Genomic DNA, 22,179 nt, shown 5'->3' on the forward strand with positions numbered 1-22,179 from the left:
AAAAAGTGACACAATAGTTTAAGGAATTAGTTGAGTGACTTATAGACAAAAGATTAGTGGCAAAGTCATGGACATGAAGAACAAAATCAAGGGAAATGGAACATGTAACAGGAATACTACCCTTACCAGAAATGGAGGAAAGGGAGCCATCAGCCACCTGACCTTATCCCTACCAAAACAAACGGAGTAGGAATCATAATAGTAGGATGTACCAGTCATGTGGTCAGTGGTACTAGAGTCAATGACCAAAGATGGGGCTGTGGTAGGAGTGGATGTGGAGGCCTACAAAGCGGAAGATGAGGAATCTGGCATTGTAGATGTAGAAGGTGAGATACCCAGTTGTGACATGACCCTGCAAAATGCTGTAATATCCTCCTTGGTGAGTGAACTTGAATCAGCCTATATATTAGGTGAGTACTCCAAAGTATCAGTCTCAGTCATCACATGTTGTGTTGTAGCTCCCCCCTTGATGACCACCACGTATACCAGGGGGACGGCCATTAAGAACCCATCACCTCTCTCTAGTGTGCCTAGGTATCCCACAATGGTTACAACTATGCCTATGTTTATCGTATACATGGGGTGACCCTTGGCCTGTGCCACCACCATGCCTATCTCTTTGGAAGCTAGAAGAAAGAGAAGATGGCTTAAGGGAGGAAGCAAGTTCCAGGGCTACCCTACGAGTCTCCTTACTCTACAAATAACTACACACCTCATCTAAAAATGGAAGAGGAGACCTGCCCAAGATTTGTATACGGATGGGCTCATACTCCGAGTTCAAGACACCAAGAAGAATAAGAACACGCTCCTTCTCAAGGGTTCGATAAACCTTTGCTTCATCTTCTGGGCTGGATAATTGAAGATCCCTATAAGGATCATACTCTTCCCAGAGACCAATGATAGTATTAAAAAATTCAGAAATAGACCTATCCCCTTGCTTCATGGTAATGATCTTCAGGAGAAGTTGATAAACCTTAGCCAAGCCACCAACTCGGTCAAAAGTTTTGGAAACACTATCCCAGATGTCCTTGGTAGTTTCCTTTCTCATAAATCTCCACGCAATCTCAGGCTTAATAGAGAAGATAAGCCAAGTCATAACCGTAGAGTTCGCAATCTTCCATTTTGGATCCATTGGGTCATTTGGATTGGGGGCTTTGAAGGTGTCTGTAACATACCCTAGCTTCCCCCTACTCCGGAGAGAAAACTTCACAGTATGTGCCCAGTCCAAGTAGTTGGTATTGTCCAACTTTACAATGGAAATCTAGGTATTTTTTCCAAAACCACCAGAGTAGGAGGAGCACCACTCAAAACAACCTCTGTCGATTCACTGATCCCAGACATGATAAAGAAACAAACTAACAAAGTAAGGTTGACACCCAAAGTCAAATGGGGAGCATATTCTCAACTCAAAAAAGCCTTTCAAACACTGGTAAACACAGTCCAGCAACCAATATAAGACCAACGTCTCAAAGAAATTCAACTCCACCACATTCTTCAAAGTATAGCTTCATCACACAACCAATAGAGAAGCTCAAACAACATACCTCACCAACACCAAGCAGTTGGAAGGCATCACAGACCCATATTACATGCAAAACAGAGAAAAACTAAGGCTGGCAGTAACTTACAAACCAAAGGAAAAGTGAGTTGTGGAGCAGCAACTCTTAAAAGCATGGAGCAAGGCCATGAGGGGTTGAAGTACACCCTAGGGCGATCCAAAAGAGTCTCACCTCAGCTTCAATACTGGCTGGATGAGAGAGAGAGAGAGAGAGAGAGAGAGAGAGTACCAAAAAGCTGGCAGTAACTTGGTACTTGGCTGGATTTGCTTGATGTGAGCTCCAAGTGTCTATTTCTTCAAATGAGATCCTCTTTGGTGTCTCCATGGTCTTAATTCATGCTCTTTGCAAGATTTCTTCAAACATTTCACATAATAATCCTTTCCTTGGAACCCCTTTGTAACCTAGAGTTCCAAAGAGAGAGAGAAAAACGAACAAGAGGATAAGAAGAAGAGAGATGATGGTGGAATGTTGTGTGTTAGAGAATTATCTCTACCACACCTATATTACTTCCCTAGTAAGATTTAAGGAATTACATACACCTCCATAGGGAAGTAAAAAGTAAATAAGAGAAAATACAATATAAGACAACTAGACAACAAACTAGTTCCTAAAGTACCCTTATTACATAAATTCAAACAGGAAATGTACAGGCCATTAAGTCTAGGAGGAAGTACCAATGAGGGTCTAGATCCCTCCCAACCTCTATAAAAGGAGCTGCTTGTAAGCGTTTTAATAAAAAATTAAGAATTTGAATGAAATTTGGTTTTTATCATTCTGTGACAGAAACTGTAGTGAGACGTAGTTCCTGGTGAGATGCTAGGGTGGTTGGTGAGATACTATCCTTGGGTTGGGGTGACACTCTTCAAATCATATCTTTGTTCTTCTTCTATCTTATTCCTCTATTCTATCAGTGCAATATCAAGTAAGTTTTGAAGTTGTTCTATCATTTATTGAAAGATTGGTTGAAGATATTCCCTGTTGTGCATTATCTCTTATTCAAATCTGATCACTTTTGGGTGCTGAGATTTTGTTACCTTGGGACTGGTTCTGAAGCTTATTATAAGGGCCTCCCTCCTGATACGAGACCTTCTCTTCTCTGTTCTTATCCTTCCTCATTCTTCTTCCTTCTTCCTTCATTTTCTGTTATTCTTTTCTCCTGCTGTTAACCTCTGTGGGTACACTTGCAGCTTTACATGATTGAACCCATCCTCTTTTATCCTTCTTTTTCTCTCCAAATCAGGAAGTTTCCTCCACTAGGGCAATTTAATCCCTAGAACCCCAAGCCTTAGCACCTCACCTGTTGTCAGATCAAACACAAACAAAGCTCATCTCTGTTCTACCACCAGCCTTAGTTTCAGTCTTCAACTACTTCCTTTCTTTCTGATGTTTTTTTTTTTTTTTTTTTAATAGGTATGTTTGGGTTGTTATTGGTGAGCATTCGAAATGCCTCTTCAACATTGACCTCTTCCTGAAACCGCAGGACCAGCAGAAACGTGTCGAAGGAGTTCTCTCCTTAAAGAGTGATTGTGTATTCCTCCTCCTGTTTCAGCTGGAGGTAGAAGATGATCCCTTCTCCATATCTTTAAAGTGTTAACCTCTTTTGTCTTCTTACCAATATTACCCCTACCTTTACCTCTAACCCACTTATGCCCTTCAATTAGTTTTCCTTCCAAATTTGCCCGTTCTTTAAATAGGATTCCCCCTTGTATCCTAGCCCATAATTGCCTTCCAAAGCAACCCTTTAAGATTCTGTTTTAGTACCAAATTGCAACCCTCCTTAGATATCTTCAATTATTCACAGAATTGCCATTTTCTTCCAAATTTAGGTTATTGTATAATTGGGTGGGTCTTCAGCGAAAGATAACAGGGTTTTCAAACCCCAGATCGCATCAGTACTTAGATCCTGTTTCTATAGTAAAGGAAATATCAGTACTAAGACTAATGAACGAGCTGAACCATAAGTCAACTGTAGACATAGAATTGCTAAATTAGAAAACTGGGATGTCAACTGATTGTCAATGATACAGCACAAATGTGTGAGAACTCACAACCCTTCAGATAATCAGTAATAAAATAATGACAACAGAATATACCACAATACCTTGCGAAAAACTTCTGACACAGGACCATCATTTTCAGATGCAACCCGCTCTTGCTTGACCTTTTCTAACCCTTTGATTATGGCTTGCATTTCTTCTGCTAAGGACTTTAATTGTATCTGAATGGGGGAAAAAAAAGGTCCTGACGCTATAATATGCCAATAACAGTCTTTGAGATAAACTGGAGATTAAGGAAAGGAAAAGGATAGAACCTTTGATGCAGATTCCAGGCTAACCAAGTCCTGGTGAAAATCTAGAAGGTCAGGTGTCTTGGAGGCTAGCACCTGAGATCATCAACACTGAACATTCAGATTACACAATATACAGATAACAACAATAAGTTCAACCAAACAGATGAACACAATAAAAGAGTAACCCGGTGCACGAGGCTCCGGCTACTGCAGGGTCTGGGAGGGGCAAATGTACGCACTACGCTGCGTTAACCCCCTGCTTCGCAGGAGAGGTTGTTCCAAGTTTTAAACCCGAAACCAACAGGTTACAATAGCACAACTTAAACCAGCATAATATAGGAAACCAAAAAAAAAAAACTTAGAATAAATAAATACCAGCATAATATTAGGATATTTGTGTATTCCTATCATACATATATATTAATTCAGGAGTAAGTGAGAAGTATACATTTTGAGCGGAGCCAATCCTCCAAAATGGGGGAGGGGAGGGGGAAGGAAAAAGGAGAATGAGGAAAAACTAATATAAATGGTAAACACCCTCTCCCCCCCCCCCCCCCAAAAAAAAAAAAAAAAAACCCAATCCAGCAACAAAATACACATCAACAGCAAAGCACGCCTTCCATGAGCATTATGAAACCCCTTCCCTAGAACGCGCGGGGGAGGGGGGAATCATGCAGCCAACCATCCCTACATATGCCTTACTTTCATGTATTTATTGATCCATTCTCCCAATACCAAGATCTTTACACCTAAATTTATTTTTACCTGTATTGACAATATATACTTTTAGTTCATTAGTTATCCACCATTACCAAGCAATGCCTTAACATGCGGTGGGGAGGGGGGGAAATCATGCAGCCAAGCATCCCTACATATGCCTTACTTTCATGTATTTATTGATCCATTCTCCCAATACCAAGATCTTTACACCTAAATTTATTTTTACCTGTATTGACAATGTATACTTTTAGTTTATCAGTTATCCACCATTACCAAGCAATGCCTCAAGTACCTTGTGGAAATTGAGACAGTTTTATAGAAGATATAATCTTGAATATCAGATTAACCAACTGGTGGCAACGCCTCTAGAATCTATTGGGATATGATAAGCAAAAAAGCATCTTGAATTGAGAGGACAAATTCATGGTAGATAATAGGGCTACAGTATCAAAGATACAAAGCAATGCCTTCTAAAAGTTTTAGCTAAGACAACAGCCCAGGACTCAAACATTCAAGGAAGCAATATAAGGTTGAACTGTCATCATCCATGGAGTGTTTGAATATTCTGAACAATGAATCATTTCAATGAAAATCTTCACAACCTCCAGAAGTATTTATGCAATCTGAAAATTAGAGAGGAGAGAGAAGGGATAGAGAGAGAAAGAGAGAGAGAGACAGAGGCACAACCTCAATATTAACTAAATCAATCTACTTTTCCATTCCAAAATTTCATAAATTCGTAACAACCCTATTTATAAAGATAAGATAAACTCACTTTTGGACTCCTAAACGAAGTAAACAGCTATTCCTTCAAGTTACCTAAACAAAAACTAATTTTAAATGATCAAATATTTGTTATAGAAGACATAAGACTCCAAATAACATAAACTACTAACTAAAAATAAGACATAAAATACTTAACTAAACTTAACAATAGAATACTCTTTCTAGACTAAACTAACTCACTTAACAACACATGGGACCCACACTTTCTTAACTATATACTTGATCCTGTATAAAGAATTACGACTCTAAATATGGACTTATAAAATAGGTCCATTACATCAATAAACTCAAAAATAAGAAGCTCAAGGTCCAGAACCCAACCTTGGGCCAAAATAAAGTATTTTGAGGCCCAATTAGCACAATTGGACAATCTTAATTGCATCAAGTGCCTTTCATGATCCATTCTTAATCAAGAGTCAGGACAAACATATAATAGGTGCTTCTGGGAGAACCCACCAAAATTTAGAGACTATAACCAGCCGACCACCTCCCAACTACAACCACTGCCCAGGTTGTACTCCAAACCATAGTTAGCAAAAATGCACTTAAAACGGCATTCCCGTTTTTTACCATTTTAAACGCGTTTTGCCATTTGTTTCCCAACAATACGGGAAAAACAGCAAACAGCAAGCATTCCCATTTTAAACGTGTTTAAAACACGAATAGTTGTCAAGGCGTCGGTTAGGTGACCACCTTGGCATCCAGTGTCACCTTGGTCGTCTAGGCGGCGTTTTGGTTGACTTGGTCGCCTTGCATCCAAGCCCCCTACTATCGCCTTGGTTCGTCTAGATGTCGTAACAACTATGAAAACACGTTCCCCCTTTTTTTGGTGTTTTCAAGAGCTTAGACTTGTTGAACAATGGCTTACTTAAGTGGCCATATCTCTCTCTACCGAACTACAATCAACCTGATTCTTTCGTCGACGTAAAGCTGACTCGAAGGGATACACTTCTCACACTATCATCTTTAACTCTTGTTCAATGCACGTAACCCCAAATTGAACTACAAACTGATGTATCTTCTGAAAGGGTTTCTAAAACGATGACTCCCAACTCTAACTGAACATGCATCACTTCGAGAGTGAGTTGGTTGTGTAGACAACAATGAACAACACCATAGCCTAGCCACATTGTTTAAAAGGACTTCGGACATGTTTTTTTATGGTGTATGAATTTTGGAATTGTACTTTGGATGATATGTCTTGGAAATTATAATGGGTTTTGGAATATATATGCATTAATGTTGGATGTTATAGTTGTTTAGGAACATTAGATGCAGGTAATAATTCCTCAATATATATGAGTATACTGCCTTTTTTTGGTCCCTTTTTTTTTTTTTTTTGAAATCTACACGTTTAAAACCCGTGCAGTCTATTTCCTTTTTTTTTTTTACCGTTTATTGATTGTACCGTTCAGAATTTTACACTGTTTAAAACCCGTACCGTCCGTTTTCCATTTTTTTTTTATCGTTCTCATTTTTGCTAACTATACAGAGTGTAGCGCCCTCATTTGTTCTTTGTGTACTAGCAGCTGATACCACCCAAACCAGCCCAAAAGGTGTGCAACTACCTCCTTTTTGGCTGAAATCCATATTTAATTCACAAGTCACTGCCCTTTTTCCTTGAGGGAAACCTGTTAGAAACTATACAAAACAAGACTGTAATGAAAAAGTTCCGTTAATTACTTAATATTCTTTTTCCTACCTTCCCTTATGCACTAAACAGAAAAAGGCCACAATACTCCTTCCATTTTCTGTGGGGGCAGACCCTTTCCAAAACACAATGACTCCACCACAGCAATTTTCTAGCAGCATTGAGTGTCAGGGTAAATAACTTGGAGACCACAAAACACTTTGAAATATTCAAAAATGCACCTCAAAGATATAGGTCTTCGTGCGATGCTCCATTAAAGGAGTGGAATCAATAATATGCACAAGTAAGAGACTGTTGCCACCTTTAATGCTAATATACCAAGGACCTGCATCACAATTATGAAGGTTCCCTAAAGCCTAAATGCATCATGCCCAGAGCATAATCTCAAGTCTCAATGCACCACTTGACATAGTGACCCACCTCTGCATATCAACTTTGCATGAAATGAGAACTCCTGCAACTAATCTGCTAATCCTGAAGCCAACAATTTTTTTGCTATATTTGAGTTCCCTCAGAGAATACAATCAAATTTCATGGACAGCATTACATGGCCCTTGATTTTGGGAGCTTTTCATGGTCTCTGAATGTTAGTCTGAGCATGACATTTTGATCTCAGCCCGTTCAAAACTATCGCATTCATGCAGAATGCTAATACGTCAGTCGTAACAAAGAGTTCAATTTACCTAGAGAAACTTGATTGCGGGAGAGAATGAGGAAGTGCATAATCTGCTAGCCATGTCATACAATCCTGAGATTGAAGATGTGGACAAGGATTCAAGGATCTGGTTAGGTGGTTCAGGAGGCTGCTTCTCAGTTGCCTCTAATTATAATTTCTTAGCCAAGGGGTTTAATAGTGAGAATGAAAGAAGACTAATGGAGTTGAGCTAGATATGGATGGGGGAGCTCCTACAAGGGTAGCCATTTTTGGTTGGCGGTGGCACTCGATAAGGCTCTAACTTTAGATAATGTTAAGAATAAAAGGTGGAAGCTAGCAATAATTGTTATTTCTGCCTAAGTCAGGAACTAACTGCCCAAACGTAGAGTGAGAGCACCAGTGAACAGGAATGGGAGAGTGCCAGATTTAGAAATCTAAATTCAAGAGCGTCTCCAAAGCGCAACAAACAAGATTTAGAAATCTAAATTCAAGAGCGTCTCTAAAGCACAACAAACAGTTATGTATATCTTATATATTTTTATTTTATAAAGACTATAACAGAAAAAAAAAAATCTTTCTTCTTTTTTTTTTAAATTACAACTGGGCCTATTTACTCAACAATCTACATAAATATAAGAAACACCTTTTTTATGAAATCAAATGAATGAAAATAGTCGGATATAAAACAAACAGTATATCAAATAAAAACTCAACATATAATATATGTAAATAGAAAGAAAAAAATTGATGAACAATATAGACAAGTGAGAAGGGTACGGGTCAGCGGAATTGGAGGAGAGTACCCAATCAGAGTTCAGAGCACCTGTTTCTTTAAACACATCAGTCCCCATCCTCTCTATTCCAGAGTTGAACAGAGAGGCCCTGTTCTCCATAATGCATTTACTTGCCCTCCATTGCAGATTTGTCAAGAGAGAGAGTACTGGGATGAGGGGACTGGAGAAGAAGAGAGCGGCATAGTTGTCAGACGTCTAGGCACCTTCAGGGTGTCAAGGCGATGTCCTGCCTTAATGGATGTAGGTAAGGCGACCTCCTTGGATGCCTTGGTCTGCATTGGTGACTGGGCAGGCGTCTTATTCTGTTTTATATATATATATATATATATATATACATATATAGATGCTTTTCCTCACCTTTTTATTTGGTAGTGTACCGGGTCATACTGCTTGCGATACATGGAGTCATTGAATCTTAAACCTTGCTATACTGTTGTATCTGGTTATACTGTTACTGTTTATTGCTAATTCTTTGCTAGAATCAATTCTGATCATATGTGACATTTCACATATCATTGAACTGAATTACTGAAAGATTTTTTTTGTTCAATTTATATGTAACTGCTTGGTTTTTACTTAAAGATCATATGTGACATATCAAATATCATTCGGATATCTTGGTCATTTTGGCATTTGACACCCACAAATGGCCAAGCAAAACTCATAGAAAAAATACCATATTTCGACGTCATCGAAATTTCGGTCAGACTGAAACGAAACGAGATTTTAAACCTTGCTAGAGTCCCACTAGTTGCTCAGCCATAGGAGTCCCACCTAGGCACACTTGATTCTCACAAGTCACAAGTTCTCAAAGAGAGGATTTTCACAAAGTTCTGGATGCCGTAACAGCAACCCACAATTCCATTATATAGGGAAAAAGGAGGCCAAACTGCCCCTTGGTTACATCAACTTGAATTAAATGGACTGATGGAATTCCAAGACTAAATAGAATTTCCAACACCTAGAAACTAAAACCCATACATTGATATCAAACCCTTAGACCTAAGCAACAAAAACAAGACATAGAAAACTATAACCAAGCAATAATAACTACTTAGATAGGAAAACTAAAAGACTAATTAATCCTACCTAGGAAAGTAAAACTCATTACATTAATTAACCTAGGAACATGAAAAGACAAACTAGAAAGGAACATATTGAACAGTCAGCTTTTAGGGACTGCTGGCTGGATCTTGGATGCCCAAATGGGTCCACGGCAAGACTGAGAATAGCCTGGCCAGGCTAAGCCATGGAACAGGGCTGAGTTGTCTTGATCTGGCCTCTTGTGCTGGCCTTTTTAGGTTGTGGTGCACCTGCATCAAGCATGGATGCCATTTTTGTGAAGGAGAGATTTTATGGGACCTGCTACGTTATGTTATTATTTGGGTGTTGTGATAGGAAAGGAATAGAAGAATTTTTTAATGAGTTCTTCCCAGGATTTGTGCTAATATTGCCAGGTATTTATTAGATTGGGCTATGAGCTTGTAACGAATTTATTGCGGTAGATAAGATGTGTTTCTCCTTCAACAAGTGAGTCAATGAAATTACAATAAATTGTTGTTAGTGATAAATTCATAAAAAATGTTCCATTTCTTCTCTCAAGTAAAGCAAGTATTACTTATCATCATCCCCTGTATCAGGTCCCCAACGACTTGAGATGAACCCATTGGAGCTTGGAACTTCTTCCTCAACGTCAAATCATCAACCAACCGCACAACTTTCCAACTGTGATGATGACATTACAGAGGCATTCACGATGATATGGAAGCAATACCCCCCCCCCCCACTCACTCACTCTCCCTGTGCATGTGTACATGGAAACCCTCTCCTCTTCCCACCCCGCGGAAGATGATAAATATGGCCATAGATGGCTCACAACTGAAAGATGTGTAAAAAAAAAGCTAAAAGAAATCATTGTTTGTGTGGAAGGTTCTACCTTAAGAATACACACTAGTTGATAATTCCCCTCTTGACTCATCCCAACACACAAAACCAACATAGAAAACCCAGAGGAAGAAGAAACTCTTTGACAGAAATATTTTCTGTTAAGATTAGCTTCTGTCCAAGATTTACTTATTTTTTCTTCGGAGCACCAATACATAGAGCTATGGCCGAACAGGAATGGAACTTGACTTTGTTGCATAAAAAAAATAAATCTAACTGCATAAAATGAAAAATCATGAGGTAGCCATACCTTACAAAGGTAATGCATTAAAGTCATCTTGCTGTTAGAAGCACGTGTATCAGTGAGTTTTAGAAGGCTGTCCAACTTGAACCCAATTGCAGAACCTGTACACATTCAGATAAACTAATCACCAGTTCACCACATGAAAAGGAGAGGAAAAAATAAATAAACAAAAAAAATTATTAAAGCTATGTTTATCAACAACCACCAGAACCAAGATTTAAATCCAATTGTTCTCCACTTTTCTCCCACTCTTCCCCCCCCCCCCTTTTTTTCTTACATTTTTTTTGTCCTGCCACTTGAGTGGGGGAAGTTTTGGGTGCTTGCTATGGTTGTAGATGGTTTTCTTGCTTCTTCAGTTGTGGGCTACAAAGGTGCTGTTGGGTGATGTTTATCAGGGAGTTGCGTCTTGTCTTTTCCATCTCTTGTATCCTTGCTAAATATTTTCTATTTTTTTTTCCCTTCTTGCTCATCCAAAAAAATATGGACCACCAGTTAAAACTGTAAGATCCTCATTTACACTTCTTTAGACCCTGCAGTTAGACGCCAAAAAACTGTAGTTCTAAGGACGTAAATAAGAATATATATATAAATATATATATTGATTCACTAAAATTGTGGAATTTCTCTTTTCCAAACAGCCCAACACACCATGGCTGAGGAGATTTAATAAAGTCATGTCCCTTCTACCCAAGCCAAGACTCATCCACAAAAGAATCAAAATATGCATGTCTCTCATACTTGATCAAACCTGTTCATACTTGATGCCTCACACCAAATAGACAAGGAATAAAAGGGACAAGCAAGCAACGGGTGAGTAACAGATTCCATCCCCCTCTCACATAATATGCAACTCTTTGGATCCTCCAGATCTCGAATGGTCCACATTTAGGATCTGCTGAGAGAAAAATTTAACTTTGATTGGGACCTTCACCTTCCAAACCCTCTTAAATAAAGGAGGATTTTCTGACTAATCAATGTTTGTATCGAAAAGACCATAGACAAAACTGAGAACAAACCATCTCAAAACAACTCTTGATGGTACATATACATATTTTGCATTTTATGGTCCATGATAGCTCGACGATATTTTCACCAGGGGGTTCCAATCTCCTGAGAGTTTGATCAAAATATTTATGCTCGTCTTTTGATGAGCCACAGTCTTAGCATAATTACAAAAGTTAAATATGTCAATGATTAAAGCAATGCAGTAGCCTTCTTTAGTGCCATATATATCCAAACAACTGGAAAAATTTTAAGAAGAAGATAGCTTCAGAGCATTTCAGAAAGTAACATACCCCTTGCAGTTCCTTGGTTTAACGTATTCCCAAGATATAGGATTCTCTTCATAATTTCCTTTAATTTGACTGAATTTCGTACCTGATTTAACATTCCAAAAAGTGAAGTACTAAGGTCAGATTAATTTTATCAGATGAATGTAAGATGTCAAAACCATTATTAGAATACCTCATCACATGCAGTGTTTACGCTATTCAGACTCATTCTAAAATCCGTAGTCTGCAAAAAAAGGTCAAGAATCAGACAACAACTAAACTTTCCAACACTAAGAAAATATTAAAGGCAGCACTGGACCTGAGAGACAAATTGAATCTTAAAAGAAAACACTCGTAATTTGGATTCCACCCGCGGCACCTTCATCAACTCCAAAAAGAACTACAACATCAAAAGTAAACTATCAATGTTTCAATATAACCAAAACATCAAGAAAGAGATACTAGAAACATAAAAGAGAAAGTAATATGACAACATCATACACTTGATAATTTAGAAGACTTTAAAAAAGCTTCCAACAAACAAGAGAGAGAGAAGTCAAATTCAATAAATTGCACATCAGCATATAGACTAAAGGATTCTCCACAGTTACATATCAGATCCCCGAGAATAGCTACCAGGAATGAAAAATCAAGGCAAAGAGATAGTGCTAGTCCTCTCCTTTAAAGGCAAATAGAAGGAAATGTATAGTAAATCCAGGTGATAAAATAGATATAGCATATAGGATACGAGTCACAAAAAAGGGAAAAGAAAGAAACCATGAACCAAATTATTCAAACCACCAACTAATGAAATAATTTGTGTTGTTGTCCATGTATCTGATAATCTTCCCAGAAATGCGGTTAAGCATAGGATATAGGAAAAGAAAGAAACCATGAACCGAATTATTCAAACCACCAACTAATGAAATAATTTGTGTTGTTGTTGTCCATGTATCTGATAATCTTCCCAGAAATGCGGTATAGGATATAATTTTATGGATATGAACTGTTCAGGTTATGGTCTGTCAAATTGGTACTCTATTCATTGGACAGCAGGGATTGATACAAGGGGCCACTAATCAATACATCAAGTGGTGAAGTCCCCACATCCCTGAATGGGAGCCACATGCCCATACCATACATTAACCATATTTTCCATTTGCCAAACTCCAGAGTCGGGAAAACCTCTCAAAGCAAATTTACGGCAAAATAACAAAGCCGACACCATACATTCATAATTATTTACCAATATTCTGCTACAGAGGGAGGTAGAAATGTCAGATCAAAAGGAAAAATCTACCACTAAAAAGTAAGATATTATCTGGACAAGGACACAGACTTCACAGACCTGTTCACACCTCCCCAGATTTTCTTTATCACCACTGTAGCCCTGCACAACAAAAGACAGATATCAAAGCAAAGAGAGGAATATCAGACCAAATATTCAAAACACATTTCAGGCATGAGATAACTTCTGCCATATAAAAGAATCATGGAAAAAGAACATAAGAAACTTATTTTAACTGGCAGCAACAAAGAAAATTCATTAGAATTCAGAGCTCAAGAAAATTGGATTGTCTATATATCTTCACCTTCAGAAGTTCCATCTCCTCTTTTGTAGGAGAGAACTTTATAAGATTCTCCACCTGATCAACATCTAAAATTGAATCATCCAATGCTAACGCTGCACTCTGTAAACATCTACGCGGTCAGCTAACAGGGTCAATTAAAGAAGAAAAAACATTTAGTTAAGCTTAAAGCATAGTATAGCATGTGGAACATAGAGACACGAAGGGGGTGGGACTTGGGAGTGAGAAATATTGAATATATCGGCATTAATAATAAGCCTTGAGACACTAAGAATCAATCTGTAATATAAGGTAACTGGCACAAGATGGAAACCATATTCGTAAATGCTACAAATACCATAAGATGATTAAAAAAATTTAGGGGATTTAGGATGGGTTCCTTTCTAGGGATCAAGAGGACAAAAGGGGTTTAAGTAATAAAACAATCACAAGTTTGATTACTCAATCGTTTTTAAGTAAAAATTCGAAATAGCACATGCAGCAGCTAAGTTTACCCAAGGATCCTAAATCCTAAATACATGGATCAACACCAAAATGCACCATTTTCTATTACAGGCATAAATATCCACAACGTGGGATTTTGGATATGACAGAAAAGAACACAAAAGGTTTGGAATGATCCCTACGCACCGCCAAATAGGTCCAATTTTGGAATAGTGGATAAAATGAAAGTACATCATATATTGACTAACACTGGACACCAAAAGCTAATTCAATAGATGTTAAAACCAAATTATGACTGCTGCTCAGCTCCCAATCCCCAATTACACAAAATTAAAGAAAAATATACCAAAAAATCCCTGGTCCTCCAAGCATACCCCAATGGTAATCTAAACTCCCCATCTTGTAAAACTACATATCGTATTTGGAACTAAAAGCAATTCCGTTGGTATTCAAGATTCTATTTAAGCAGAAGTTGTATCATTCATTTCTGAAAATAACGAATTATTTATCCTATGCACAATGACAAAACTAGAAATGGCTTGAAGATTTAGTATTGATACTAGATATCATATTAATTAGCTTTTGAAGTTTAGGGTATTGGCTGATCTAAGACCATACATATTGATATTAAATTGTAAATATAACTACTTAAAGGAGGTAACAAACAAGCATTTCTACTGTCTTCTATGTTTCCCCCACGAACATTTTTTTTATCTCATGCCTCAAGAAATAGAAATCACTAGTGCATAAATGACCTTGAAAGCAAAAGTAGCTTACCATCATATCAGGAAGTGGCATCTTAACTGTTGTGAGCATAATTTCAACATTATTGGCCCGCCTTAAATCAATCTACAAAAGACAGTAAGAGATGTATAAGCACAGTTAGTGTAGCTGAGATAAAGATGTTCAGAACAACAAAGAGATGAATCACAAGAACCACAAGATGTTACTGCTAGGCATCTCAGAGAAAAAGAAATTTAGTGTCTGATAAAAACATGAATGTTAAGAGCACTGAAACTTCTAATTAGAAGTATTTATTTGAATTAATTACCAGGTGCACTTTGTCTGTTTTTGACCCGACTGACTTGCGTCGCCCTCCAGATTTACCCCCTGAGCTATCAACCGGCTTCGGAACAGTGGCAGAGAAGAGACTCTCAAGCTCTGAAACGTCAAATTCAGGTGCACTAGCATAAAAGAAGTGAACAACATTAATGATGTGAAAAAGAAAATGAGATATTTAATAGCAATAAAATAACCATAAAACATAACTAAAAACAATAGTTTCAAGGTGAACATGATGGGATTGAAAACGAAACTACATTGCAATCCATACAAGCCTCGACACATTTCAGAGCCTAAAATTCCCAGAAACAGAGCAAACTTATGCTAGAGGATCAAAGGGGAAATGATCATAGCAAAGACAAAAATCCACTAACATCATAACAAAATCAGAAAAATAATATTTGTAAAAGAAAGTAGCAGTACGTTGGAGGTTCCCCATATCTCTGTAATTCTGCCCACAAGCTTCCTTGCACTGCTCTTGTTACCTTCACCCAGTGTAGTGGCTTCAATGATGACCTTCGAGGTGAAGCAGCAGACAGATTTGCACCTCCAGGACGTACTAGACCACGACCCCTTCCTAAACTTCTTGCATCAGCTGGAGGAGGTGGAGCTCCTCCTTTACTTCCAAAGGGCGGGGGTGGAGGAGGTGCACCACCTGGAGGTCTAGGCGGGGGAGGAGCACCAGGTGCACGAGCAGCTCCAGGAGGTGGCGGTGGAGGTGGAGCCCCACCTGGAGGGGGTGGTGGTGGCGGAGCTCCTTGCATTGGAGGTGGAGGAGGCGGTGGACCACGCATAGGAGGAGGTGGTGGAGGTGGAGTCCCACGCATTGGAGGCGGCGGTGGCGGTGGAGCTCCGCTAGGAGGTGGAGGAGGGGGAGGCGGAGTTCCACGTAATGGAGGAGGGGGTGGTGGAGGTGGAGCCCCTTGTAAGGGAGGAGGTGGTGGCACAGGTGGACCGCCACGTAAGGGAGGAGGTGGTGGTGGAGGTGGAGCTCCATGCATTGGAGGTAGTGGTGGAGGAGGTGGAGCTCCATGCATTGGAGGTGGTGGTGGAGGAAGTGGAGCTCCATACATAGGAGGTGGTGACGGAGGAGGTGGAGCTCCATACATAGGAGGTGGAGGTGGTGGTGGTGGTGGTGGTGGTGGAGGGGGAGGTACTGGTGCAGGTGGACCACCACGTAAGGGAGGAGGCGGTGGAGGCGGAGGAGGTGGAGCTCCATGCGTAAGAGGTGGTGGCGGAGGAGGTGGAGGTCCATACATAGGAGGGGGCGGTGGAGGAGGTGGAGGTGGAGGTGGAGCTCCACACATAGGAGGTTGGAGTCCATTAATGGGAGGCGGGGGAGGGGGGCATGGGACTCCAATGGACTTTATTGCATTGGAAAATGAGGGTGGAGGGGGTGGAGGGGGTGGAGGTCGAGGTGTTGGTGCTACAAGAGAGCTATTTGAAGAAGCTTCAACCTTCCAAGGGGGTGGAGGAGGTGGAGGAGGGGTAACCAACCCATCAAAAGTTTTACTAGGAGGATGAGGAGGTGGAGGGGAGAGAATAACACCATAGCACGGGGGTAGAGGAGGAGGTGGTGGGGGAGGAGGAGGCATAATTGATCCAACTGCATTTTTCGTGGGAAAAGGACCTTGAGAAGTCGCATGCATGCTCATAGATGATGGAGGAGGAGGAGGAGGGGGAGGGGGAGGGGAAATAGACAGCACTTTATTACATGGAGGAGGAGGAGGAGGTGACGGGGATGTTGTTCTTTCATGTATATGTGGAGATGGAGATGGAGGTGGAGGTGATCTTTGGGTCAGAGAAGGCAGTGAAGTGCTAGAGAAAGGAACTGGTGGGGATGGGACAGAAGTACCTGCCAAAAAAGAAGGTAAAGGAGGAGGTACAGGTGGTGATGGTGAATGTAATGGCGATGGATTGGGAGCCGGTGCATCCTCCACAGATTTTGAAAGTGCAACTCGATCAATTTTGTGTTCTTCTTTAGTTGGTTTAGGTAGATGGTCAGATGGAACCACATCTTCAGGATCAGCAGAAACAGATGGAAAAGACTTAGGAGACTCGCTTGAACCATAATCATTTGAATCAAAAGTAATGGCAAGAACAGGTGGTGCACTGTTATATCTCGATGGAGGATGAGATGGCACATTTACAGAATGATTGAAAGGACCTTTGTTTGGTGGGATCCATCGAGGTACAGTCCTTGGTTTTGTTGGTTTCGAAGAAATTCCTTCAGATTCTTGCTTTTTAATCTTTTGTTTAGCTAGAACTGGGTCAGAAGATATTTTTGCATTGGAAATTGGCTGCTTCTTAGATGTGGGTGGGAGCAATTTCTCAAGTTTTGGAATATAAATATCTGTGTCCAGATTTTGCTGCAGAACCTTCAAATCTTTCTTATTCTGAGTATCAATATTCTGTGCCTTCACTTTACTTCCCACCTCAACTAGTTTTCTGTGCGTACTAGAAATCACTGCTTTGCTTTCCGATTCATTGCGCACATCGGTAATCGATAATTTTGGTTCAAGTCTTCCATGTGTATCTGCATTTGTTTCCAACTTGTGATTTTCATCGTCAAAAGTTCTCTCTCGAGTTATATGTAAATCAGAATCCTCCTCCATTTCCTGTTTCTGATTCCCTTCAGACATTTCATTAACTGCAAAGAGATCAATACCCTCCTTCCTCCCCTGTTTGGAACTCATGCTAAAAGTCACTGATTTGTTTTCTATCTCATGCTGCACATTAGTGGTCAGGGATATCGTTTCTAGTTTTCGGTTTACATCCTCATTTGTTGCCAATCTATGGTTTCCATCATCAAAGGTCTTGTTTTCATTTGTCTGTAAATCCGAGTCCTGATTTCTTTCTTGTTTCTGATTCGCTTCATCCATTGCACTCCTTTTACTTGTTTTGAGATCAATATCCTCCTTCCTCTCTGGTTTGAAATTCACATCATAGAACATGCTTTCTGAGATTTCTTGCATATCAGGATCCCCTTTTCCACTTTGCCCATCAACATTGCTGAAGATCTCCTCTGCCTCATAAAACTCCTCTGTTGAAGCCCCTTCTGTCTCATCTCCATCTTCAGTTGCCACTTCTGAAGAGATGTTAGAACCAACAGCTTCGGAGTCTGAAAATATTACCTGGTTCAAAGACAGGGATCAATAAACCTTATATAGTATCAGCAGAAAAGAATACCGTGGAAGAAAAACAATCACATACCTCTGCTTTGAAGTCTTTCGGAAACTGGTCCTTCGAGTCCCACAAAAAATCAACCTCGTCACGGTTGAGTATCAATACATTTGAGCGGGAAAATGATGTGTTAAACATAACTCGGAACATCATTTGCTCACGCACCAGATCTTCATCCAAATGGATGCACTCAATAACCACATCACCTTGAACACGGCAATGGATATCCATTTTCACAAGTGCACACTCTGCCTGCATTTACAGATCAAAATTATTAAGTACCAACAAGATTCATCTTTTAGGTATCAGATGTGGGAACTCGGCATTACCTTCCGATAGTGACGAACACTTTTCTTTGTCTTTGCAGTTGAAAAAAGAATCTTCGAACTTCTATTATTCAAAGTTGAAGGGTCCTGACCATAAACACGAACTAGCGGCCTGCAACCCCTTTCTCCATCAAACATGGGAAGTACTCTGAGAACAAGACAATCCAAATTCAAAGGTGTATCGACTGGTGGCCAATCAGAACCAAGATTTCTTCTGGAGATGTACTGGAGATATCTCACTTGTGAAGGTTGTGGGTTTAGAGGAGACAGGAGATGAAGGAGCTCCCTAGGAGCTTGCTTGTAAATCATATCAAGAGTCTTCTGCTCCCCAGTATACTGTTTCCTATATAGCAGAAGACCTGCAAGCATGAAAGCAAGCACAGGCCATCCTCCTCTCTCACAGTGCATCAGCAGCACATTCTGTTGCCCTTCCAGTGACAACCAGCTCTCACTTGACCGCAAGAAGTGATAGATCATCTCCAATGGTAACAAAGGACACCCCTCATATTGCCTAGGGTAGTCCATGACAGTCATGTCATACTGTGTCAATATATCTGATATTTGGCTTCTCCTTTCTCCCTCTCTAAAGTTGAACACCATGAAAGAGGCATCAGAATAATGGTCCTGTAGCTGTGCCACGATTCCACCCAAGTAAACCCTGTACTCATCCTCTCCCAAAACATCCGTGGAGAAGCAACAGTCAAACACTGCACCACATGCATTACCGACAATCAGATTTTGCAAATGCTAAATCATGATCCATTACAATTAACTATGTATATTGCATAATTTAAAAAAATTTAGATGAAATAATTAAATGGAACTGCAGTCTACAACAGAAAGTAGTTAAAATATAGTGGGGAAGAAATAGAAAGAGAAAAGTCGCCTGAACCCTAAAAGTCTAAAATGTGTATTTCCAAGATGAAGATTACACTTTTTCCTTCTATGCTAGATGATTTTGTTCTTCTACTAAAATATTTGCCTGTGAACGTGAATAACTAGCACCTATTGAGGGACTACTCCGGAAATTCACCCAGTGAAATAAAGTTTTGCTAAAGCAATGCCCAATCTTGAGCACTGATGGTAATAATTTCTTGTGAAACAGAAAAAGATAAGAAAATAATTATAAGATTGGCATTATACCAAGGATCGAGTTTCTCTTCACCCATGGTGAAGAGATTATCTGTCTTTATTGAGGTTTGATGGAACTCTTAAGGGCAGTGTCGGACTTTGTACAACAGGGGGGGGGGAGATTTATGAACCTCTATTCTTTTCACCGTTGGTGAAGAGAAACTTTAGCCTTATCCTAGATTGTTGAAGTTCTCACAACTAAAGAAATCCAATTATCCTAAAAGACTTGAGAGAAGGCTTGAATATAAGAAGTTCAGCAATTAATCATCTCCTGCTAAACCACAATCCTTCTCTATTTTTTACACAAACCCCCTACTTTTTGTACTCATGAGGAAAACAAAGGGCCACATGCGTTAAGGAGAAGAAATTACATGGCAAATGCAGAGGAAACAGTTGCCAGATTCCAACACAAAGAAGAAACCAAGAATGTCACTAAGCGCTAAATTTTGAGAGAGAGAGAGAGCTTCAGTTTCTTCTGACACAACAAAGTACCTAAAACAAAATAAAAGCCCCCCAGTTTTGACCACAAAGTAATTGATTTAGTTACAAAAATTTTCCATCCAATCTACCTATACCAAAGATTGAAACATTCAGCAACCATGTGGAAAAATCATTGAAAGAAACCAAAGGTGAAAAGCAGCTACTGTCAAGAAAGACATGCAGCATCTACAATTGCAACAAGAAAATTCAGTGAAATCACCGAAGCTTCTCTTTGAGGTGGGTAAGGGCTTCATCACAGTATCAATAGAACCCTTCCAAATACCATGACAGCTTCACTAATCTTGTGTACAGAATATCCGAATCCTAAATTGTAAGAAGCGAATGCAAAGGACCTCCAAAGGTCCAATGGATAGAATACTTCAATTCTTCTAATGACCTTGCTTGCATACTACCAAATAAATGGGGAATTCCCCGAGTCTCTTCAAATTTGCAAGTAAACATGAATATCAAGAGACAGAAAATAGGATGAGGGATATTCGAACACAAAGAAATGCCTGATTGTTCTCCGAATTCCTAATAACCCCTCAAGCTCAGCAAAAAAAAAAAAATAGTTCAGTAAAAAATGAATTTGCACATCCTTACCATCGAAAATTACAAATTTCAACAAGTTAACTTAGAAAAAAAAATTTCTGGATGAATAATGGTGGAGGCAATATGCAATGGAATTAGAGGCAATGTGCAAGGGAATTATATACTTGTAAGGGGGGAAATCTAGGAGTTTGTAATTAAAAAGCAGTAACCACTAAAACATTCCCTCCGAAATGCACCATAATTCTCCCCAGCTGATAAGGTTTCCAGATCTTACTAACAAGAATGAGGGGAAAAAACAAAGGAGGAAAACATACCGTAAACCCTCTCGGAGATCTCCAGAAGCCGATCTGGCGGCTTTCGATAGAACAACCTTCTGAACAGCGCCATCGTCCGGCGCTGCCACTTCCCTGATCGGATCCAAAACGATGTCTCACCAAAACACCTCGGAGATCACACCAATTCCAAACAAGACGGATCTCTATAAACAACGGTCGAATTTTAAAACTCTCGATCAGAATTATTGGACGAAGAAGAACAAGCGAGAGACAGAAGTTTTCTTGTAAATTGAGAAACAATAATCGAACAGTACAACAGCAGTGGAAGATCAAGTAGCAGTTGAGATCGTCGCCGTTCCGATTGATGAGATTTGCCGAGATTGGATAAACATGTAAGAGATAGATCATTGCTTTCTTTTGCCTTTCACATGGGGAGAGATATGAAAGAGAAGGAACGAAGTGGACTGAAAAAGAGAAGCTCTTAGACCTGCAACTTGGTTGCTCGATCCATGGACAAGAGCATACACGTGGCAAATCCCAAAAAAAAATTTGAGGAAAATGAGAGTTTTCTACTGGAAGTCCGGACAATAGGGATGTGGAGGGAAAAGCCCCGTGGCCTGCGTAGGCCAGAGAGAGAGAGAGGGGAAATAAAAATACTGACAAAAAAAAAGGGAGGGCAAGTTCCTGTTTTAAATTAATCATTTCGATCTCGTTGTACTGGGTTTGCGTTCTCATTAGAGAGAGAGAGAGAATAGAAATTGAACTTAGTTCCATTTATGTCCCCAGCAAGTCTCAAAAAGCTTCCCTCCCTCGTGTTTCGTGAATTCTTCCACATCACTCGGGAGCCGGGATTGCCCCGAACCCGAAATCACCGCTGCGGCTGGTCTCGGTCACTTGTTCAGTAGGTGACATGTCAAACGTCATCAAATCCAACGACACGTTAATACGTTAACCCTTTTTTTCAAAAAACAGAAAGAAACGTTTTCCTTTTTCTTTTTTATTTATTTGATTAATCTATTAGTAATAATTATTAATCCTCTTATTCTATTTCCTTTTTTGAGAAATCAATAACATGGAGTCTAAAATGCGCCAGAGGGTGGCGACCTTTGACTAGAGGCGCAGTTTATAAAACTCGATAGAGACGATAGACAGTAAATGGAGAGAGTCTCATAACTGGCATTCCAAAAGTGGACCCCAAAGTAATAAAAACTCACGTTTCGCAA

General features: G+C 39.7%; 1 protein-coding gene across 2 annotated transcripts in view; it reads right to left on the reverse strand.

Annotated features, from left to right (window-relative positions):
* LOC122655665 (formin-like protein 20) overlaps positions 1–21,587 on the reverse strand; it is a 33,244-nt gene extending 11,657 nt beyond the window's left edge. Inside the window, exons 1-15 of one of the 2 annotated variants that reach the window (XM_043849923.1) lie at positions 21,222–21,587; positions 20,996–21,159; positions 18,522–19,225; positions 18,223–18,444; positions 15,433–18,143; positions 14,999–15,131; positions 14,725–14,796; positions 13,507–13,605; positions 13,263–13,304; positions 12,234–12,314; positions 12,108–12,158; positions 11,939–12,020; positions 10,650–10,744; positions 3,871–3,942; positions 3,661–3,777 (exon numbers count right to left, since the gene is read on the reverse strand). In XM_043849923.1, the coding sequence (XP_043705858.1) occupies positions 3,661–3,777; positions 3,871–3,942; positions 10,650–10,744; positions 11,939–12,020; positions 12,108–12,158; positions 12,234–12,314; positions 13,263–13,304; positions 13,507–13,605; positions 14,725–14,796; positions 14,999–15,131; positions 15,433–18,143; positions 18,223–18,444; positions 18,522–19,225; positions 20,996–21,068 (4,554 nt within the window). In that variant the 5' untranslated portion in view covers positions 21,069–21,159; positions 21,222–21,587. Of the gene's footprint in view, positions 1–3,660; positions 3,778–3,870; positions 3,943–10,649; positions 10,745–11,938; positions 12,021–12,107; positions 12,159–12,233; positions 12,315–13,262; positions 13,305–13,506; positions 13,606–14,724; positions 14,797–14,998; positions 15,132–15,432; positions 18,144–18,222; positions 18,445–18,521; positions 19,226–20,995 lie in introns of both variants that reach the window. The other variant, XM_043849922.1, reaches the window with a different exon arrangement.
* Between the last annotated feature and the right edge of the window lie 592 nt (positions 21,588–22,179).

The sequence above is a fragment of the Telopea speciosissima genome, chromosome 3, assembly GCF_018873765.1.
Source record: "Telopea speciosissima isolate NSW1024214 ecotype Mountain lineage chromosome 3, Tspe_v1, whole genome shotgun sequence".
Taxonomy (NCBI): Eukaryota; Viridiplantae; Streptophyta; class Magnoliopsida; order Proteales; family Proteaceae; genus Telopea; species Telopea speciosissima.